The sequence below is a fragment of the Octopus sinensis genome, linkage group LG6 (genome assembly GCF_006345805.1).
Source record: "Octopus sinensis linkage group LG6, ASM634580v1, whole genome shotgun sequence".
NCBI lineage: Eukaryota > Metazoa > Mollusca > Cephalopoda > Octopoda > Octopodidae > Octopus > Octopus sinensis.
The window spans coordinates 90,789,611-90,797,110 of NC_043002.1; the positions used below are offsets into that span (position 1 = coordinate 90,789,611).

At 36.0% G+C, this 7,500-nt stretch overlaps 1 protein-coding gene across 8 annotated transcripts in view; it reads left to right on the forward strand.

Moving 5' to 3' along the window:
- LOC115212914 (pleckstrin homology domain-containing family H member 2) overlaps positions 1-7,500 on the forward strand; it is a 1,355,391-nt gene that overhangs the window by 1,031,032 nt on the left and 316,859 nt on the right. For all 8 annotated transcript variants that reach the window (XM_036504153.1, XM_036504157.1, XM_036504154.1 and 5 more), the window contains one exon: positions 2,496-2,582. In XM_036504153.1, the coding sequence (XP_036360046.1) occupies positions 2,496-2,582 (87 nt within the window). The remainder of the gene's footprint in view (positions 1-2,495; positions 2,583-7,500) is intronic.

Consider the following 7,500-nt stretch of genomic DNA (forward strand, 5'->3'; position numbering starts at 1 on the left):
GAATATGCTTCTCAAACACTTTTGAAATGGTGCCAGTTCTTTTCTACCATATAACAGATTAGATTTAATTACTCTCTTTACTCTTTTACTCTTTTACTTGTTTCAGTCATTTGACTGCGGCCATGCTGGAGCACCGCCTTTAGTTGAGCAAATCAACTTATTCTTTGTAAGCCCAGTAGTTATTCTATCGGTCTCTTTTGCCGAACTGCTAAGTGACGGGGATGTAAACACACCAGCATCGGTTGTCAAGCAATGCTAGGGGGACAAACACAGACATACAAACATATACACACACATATATATATATATACATATATACGACAGGCTTCTTTCAGTTTCCGTCTACCAAATCCACTCACAAGGCATTGGTTGGCCCGGGGCTATAGCAGAAGACACTTGCCCAAGATGCCATGCAGTGGGACTGAACCCGGAACCATGTGGTTGGTAAGCAAGCTACTTACCACACAGCCACTCCTGCGCCTAATTGCTTATAGTTTCTGTTAGACTCTTTTCCAAATTCACCATTGCCTTTGCTGCTAGCACCAAACCACCATCATCACTACAAAGAACCATTTATCTATCATCTCTTTTGTCTTTCATTCTTTCACATTTCATGTTTCCCTGGCTATATTAGATGAACTATTTGAAATTGTTTCACATCACTTTCTTTGCTGTCTTGTAGACAGATTTCCCGTTGGCTAATTTTCTAAAGCTACTTCAAATTCTATCTTACGGATCACTCCCTAACCGACTTCTAGGTTCCCAGTGTTAGAATGGTCAAACCCCCTCAAATATTAGTTTCTATGGTGGAATGTCGTGTGTGTGTGTGTGCGTGCGTGAGAGAAAGGGGGGGGTTACTCACTCTTGGTTCCACTAAAATATGTGGATCCTGCTGGTTCAGAATTCCCTCTACTAAATATCACTCTCTCTCCTTCCTTCCTTCCTTCCTTCCGTCCTTCCTTTCTATCTCTCTCTCCAAAATACCTTGGCAGTGATGAATAAATAATTTCTCAATTTATATGTATGCATAAGCATCATTCTTCCATGTCTCAAGGTAGCATGGCTTGCTTTGGACAGGTAATTATGATCCATATCAATTCATATTCAGTGCTACTAACCTTCTAGGTGGGCTGAAGCACTATGCCTTGTTCTTGTGTCCCATATATGCCATGGTTTCTATGGTATCCAACCATAGTAACCACACCAAAATGTGGTTGCAATTAGGAAATCTGTACAGAGAGTATCTATCTCTGCTCATGACTGTATTTTCTCAAACAGTAGAACACGGTATCAGTTTATAAAAACAAAAGTTTGATATTCTTCATAGTATACTATGGTTGCATAATGAAATATCATGTCCCTACAAGTCATTAATTAATTAAAAATGTAATACAAACTACCAGGTCTTACTTGCTCACAAGTGATGGCTAAGCTAAGACAATTACATGCATAACCTTGTGTATAGCTATATGTGTAATGTCGTTGTGTATGTAATATGTGTCCCTAGATTTATTTTGACCTTGAGTTAACCGTCCTGTCATTTTAAGTATATTTAATTCTTTAGTATTCAAATCATTCTGTCAAATGTAATGCTTATTTATGGAAATTATTTTGAATTAATCATGCATTATCTTGCAGCTTTGAGATTTCAATGAAGTGATAGCATATTTTTGAAATGATATTATAGAGTAAGTGTGAGAGGCTAGAATTATTTTGAATTAATCATGCATTATCTTGCAGCTTTGAGATTTCAATGAAGTGATAGTATATTTTTGGAATGATATTATAGAGTAAGTGTGAGAGGCTAGATCTAGCTGGTTTTAACATAAACCAGGTAAATATGGCTGGTTTAAATGCTAAAGGATTAAATCTTCAATATCCATTCTTTTTTTAAAGAACACAATCATTGGGCAATCATATAGAAGGTATCTCATTGATTTTTTGTATAATTTTGGACTGTTAAAGCTTCGTCCCCTGTCTTCTAGTTACAAAGGTGTGTCAAAGTTTGTCAGTAAATCTAAAAAATAGTTCTGGAAGTTTAATCTAGGTAATATCTGGAAGTCTCTAAGACTTCCAACCATCTGTAATGAATTTTCCCATAAATTTAAGCAACTGAATATGTAAAGTTAATAACTATTATAATAATGAAATTATTGTATAGTGTTCAGGTGCCCCACAACTTGTCAAAAAGTGCGTATAAAGCATATGCAGTAATGTACAAATGTCTGGAAAGTGAACAGTGTATGAGTCAGATACATGCTTGCGTGTGTATGGAGGGGAGAAAATCAGGTGTAGTGTCGGCGAATCTCAGGAAGCATGGAAGTTTTGAAAGATTATTTATTATTAGTTTTTATTATTGTTATTATTATTTATTATTATTATGTTTTTAATAACTAGTATTGGCTTGTTATGTCTTAACACTGTAATATACAACTGAACTGAATGCAATGCAACAATGGCGCACTAATTTGCTTCATGTATTATTTATTTATTAGCATGATGTGTTGAGAAAACCTCAGGGACACATACGTCTGGATATGCAGACCAAGATAAATAAATCACAAGGCCAACTGACCTTTGAGGTAAGAGTAAATTTTTGTCTTTTATACTGTGAAAATCATCATTCAGATTGAAAATAGAGTGACAAAGACTTCCTAAAGTTAAGAATTCTAGGTATAGCATCAGATTCTAGATTGTTCTGCTTACATCATTTCAATTTGTAAGATTTCACCCTGTGCATTTTTCTTGGTGAACTTCTAGGTTTGGAGACTGATGTATCATGAAACATTTATTAGTGTTGAGCATTTCTCTCGCTCTCTCTCTTCCTATCTTATCAATAATAATAAACACGAAGTTCTGTCTGTCCATCTGGGATCCCTGTATCTCAGTCTACATCTGCTCTACATAGACATATCATACCCTTTTGGAATAAGGGTGATCTTGGGATTGAAAATCTGCCCTTCATTCGGTTCTTGGGCATCCAGCATTGGAATCGGGTTTGAATGAAGATTTGTTATATGATAATAGTTGAAAATTCAAATTTTAGTAGAATTCCAAAATTTGGGAAATTACAAGATTTTCATTTAAACTGAATTTAAAATAACACCATATTGGAAGGGTACAATATATGCTTTATTAATATTATTGCTCCCCTTAGATTTGGGCTACAGGCCCAATTAGCCCTTTGCAGGAGCCAACGTAAAAGTCTGCACAGAGTGCAGCTTTTAAGCAAGAATATGTATGCATGCATATATGCATGTATGTATGATGTATGTATGTATGTATATATGTATGTATGTATGTATGTATTTAAGGACTGTGTCAAGTCCTCGTTAAAGGCTTTTGATATACAGGACACTGACTGGGAGAACAATGCCTGTCATCGCCACAGATGGAGGAAGCAGGTTAAGGAGGGGATCGACACTTTTGAGAGAGCAAGTATCCAGCATGAAGAACTTAAGCGAGCTGTGCAAAAGCGCACGGCTCGTATAGTGAATGGGGAAAGCTTGGTCTGCAATGTTTGCAGTCGTGTATGCTTGTCAAGAGCAGGGCTAATTAGCCACCAACGGAGCCGCAAATGCAAAATATAAGTTAGTCCTAGAGCGCACAATGTTCTTGAAGGTCGGCAATGGTCTTCCTCGGTCACAAGTGGATGGCCATCATGTATGTATGTATGTATGTATGTATGCATGGGTGGATGGATGGTTGAATGGATGGATGGATGGATTCATTCATTCATTCATTCATTCAAATGCAGGTGTTATTCAAATCATTTACACTTCCAGCATATGTTTTGAAAAAAGCATTGAGATTATTCCAGAGGGAATAAAAATGATGTAAAACAATACAATCATCTCATCAAGGAAAAAAAAGGAACAAAACACATCAATAAGCCATTTTAACTGAATGTGATTATATATATATACATATATATATATATATATATATTATATATATATATATATATATAATTGGCACATTATATCATAAGGGCTTCATATGTGACACAAAACATGTTGAAGTTTTTAAACAATCATCATGAGTTTTAATCCAGAATAAAAAAAAAAAAATCTCCTGGCATCTTATGGAAACAGTGATGGTTTATATCAGCCAAACCAGTAGATAAAATTAATGAAAAAAAGTTTGTGAAATTGTCACCCATAATTATGACCCTAGTATTGATCTATTGCATTTCAATCTATTTTAGGGTTAGGGTTAGTTAGGGTTAGGGTTAGGGATGGGGAGAAGGGTATCTTTTTTTCTTCAAAAATGTAAATAAACCCAATCTTTTTTTTTAAACGAGGGACATATTCATACAGCACAGAATGTTTTTTTTTTACCTCAATAGACGTCAGTAATTGGTTGAATTTGCAGAAATTGAAGAAAAAAACAACAAATATCTTACAAACTATAGAATTTTCTCAATAAAGCCAAGAGAAAAAGATGTTTTATAAACACATTCTACCAGTATACGAAGTTTAAAATTTTTTAGTTACCTAGAAATTATGTTAAAAACTGCCGTTCAAACCAAAAAGATCCGTTTTATCTTGAGTTTAAGCAATCAAATATACTTGGTCATTCACTAAAAGAGAGTTTATGCATAAAAAAAGAAAGAACTCAATAAAACTATAATATAGCAATATGTTAAAGAAGAATTAACAATATTCTCTAGCAACTAATGTAGAAGGGATCAAATGTTTGCTTAAGCATCACTTTGCTACCAAATCCTTTAAATGTGTTACACTTTCTCAGAAATATTATAACTTGCATGGTTTAGTTTTTGAAATTTAGAGTTGATTAGATGTCTCAGCCATAAATACCGCTAGAGAATTTAGTAATTAATAATAGTAATAATAGTTAGTTAATTCTCTAACCAGTCTGGAATGATCTACTTTCATACATTTCAGTGACAGAAAAAGACTTATCTTGTTTTAATAGTAAAATCCGTTACTGTCAACAAGGGAAACAACTCAGCTATTCCACCGACATTATAATGGTCGCTATTACGTTCAACCCACCCCTCAACACACACACACACACACACACACACACACACTCTCGCTCTCTCACAAAAAAAAAAAAAGATTTCAGATCCATCTTTACAGTAAGCAAGGCTATATTATTAAATGTTTCCATGTCATTGGGCCAGGACTACGTTGAGAACATTAAATTGTCTGGATTAAAACGAAAAACAATATATACATACATACATTCATACATACATACATACATACATACATACATACATACATACATACATACATACATACATATATATACATATATATATAATATATATATATATATATATATATATATATATATATATATATATTATATATATATATATAATATATATATATATATATTACATACAAAAATATATATATATATTATATATATATATATATAGATAGATAGATAGATATACACTCTGAGAGTTTAGTGGGTACTTTTTACGTGCCACCGGCACGGGGCTCGGTCAGGCAGTACTGGCAACGACCTCGCTCGATCCAGTAAGGCGACATTGGTAATGATCACACTCGAATGGTGCCCTTTTACGTGCCACTAGCACAGAAGCCAGTTGGCTGCTCTGACAACAATCACACTCGGTTGGTGCTCTTGGCACCCTATGTTTCTAGTAATTCTAAGTTTAGCCAAAACACAGTGAATTATTATCTTTGCTCACTCCCTGCATCAGCAGTGATGTAATTATGGATGTACCTGATGCTATACATTATGTTGCAGTGATTCCATAACTCTAGCAGAATTTGTTTTATCTTTTATTTTTGATTTGTTTCAGTCATTAGACTGTGGCCATGCTGGGGCATCACTTTGAGGAATTTTAGTTGAATGAATTGACCCTAGTACTTATTGATCTCTCTTGCCAAACTGTTAAGTTACGGGGGATGTGAACACCAGTTGAAAAGTGATGGTAGGAGGCAAATGCACGCACACACACACACACACACAACACACACACACACACACACACACACACATGATGAGCTTCTTTCAGTTTTTATCTACCAAATCCACTCACAAGGCTTTGGTTGGTCCAAAGCTATAGTAGAAGACAGTTGCCCAAGGTGCCATGCAGTGACACTGAACCTAGAACCACACAGCCTCACACCACAAAAAAAAAAAAAAATACAACCATAAAGATATTATCTTATGAGTAGTTGAAATTTGTGATACTTTATTAAGATATGGCATTTTGAAAATGTCTCAATTTAGTTGTGTTACTCGAAGTACATCATCATCATCATCATCATCCTTTAATATCTGTTTTCCATTCAGAGATAAGTTAGACGGTTTAGCAGGAGCTGCAGGGCTGTGTTGAGATCCAGTGTCATCCTTGAGATGTTTTCTACAGCTGGATGCCTTTCCTAATACCAACCCCTCTGCAGTGTGTACTTTGAGATTGTTGTAGAAAAACCTTTCCAGTAATTCTAAGCTTAGCCAAAATACCCCATGCATCAGCAGTGCTGTACATTATGTTGCAGTGATTCCATAACTCTAGCAGAATCTCTTCATGTCACCAATTCTAGTGAGATCACCAATTAACTTGCATGAGAGAAAAGAACAGGTAAACCCCCACTTGACTAAGTGAGTACGGTGGGGTTATTTGAGAAGGCAAGGTTACTTTATACCAAGGTGAGAGTTTAAAGTATGATAGAGGTACAAGAAAAGGTGTCTTGCTATAAAGAAGGTGTCTTGCTATAAAGAAAACACATGGATACCCCACATTATATAAGGGTGGAAGGGAGTGGCAGGTATGAATATAAAAATGGTAGAGAAGAGATGTTCCCCCCCACACACACACACACTTACATGCACACATACTTACACCCAAATATACAGAACAATGGTAAAATTCATCAGTTACCAAGTTTGACATCTTCCAACAAACATTAAAATGTCTTTGGTAAGATTCAAGTTTTGTACATGATGTGGGTCTACATTTTGAGATATTCAAAATGTCCATACTGGTGCCCATACTGGAGCCCATACTGGTGCCCATACTGATGCCCATACTGGTGCCCATACTGGAGCCCATACTGGTGTCCATACTGGTGCCCATACTGGTGCCCATACTGGAGCCCATACTGGGGCCCATACTGGTGCCCATATCAAGTACTTGTGCTGGTACCACACAAAAAGCACCTATGCTGATGCTACATATAAAGTACCGGTACTGATGCTGCACTTAGTGGTTAGGCTCTTCGGCTCATGATTGTAAGGTCATGAGTTCAATTCCTGGTGATGCATTGTGTCCTTGAGTAAGACACTTTATTTCACGTTGCTCCAGTCCACTCTGCTGGCAAAATTCAGTAGCACTTGTATTTCAAAGGGCCACCTTTGTCACATTCTGTGTCAAGCTGGATCTCCCTGGGAACTATGTTAAAGACACACGTGTCTGTGGAGTGCTCAACCATTTATGCATTAATTTCATGAGCAGACTGTTCCGTTGATCAGATCAACTGGAACCCTCAACCC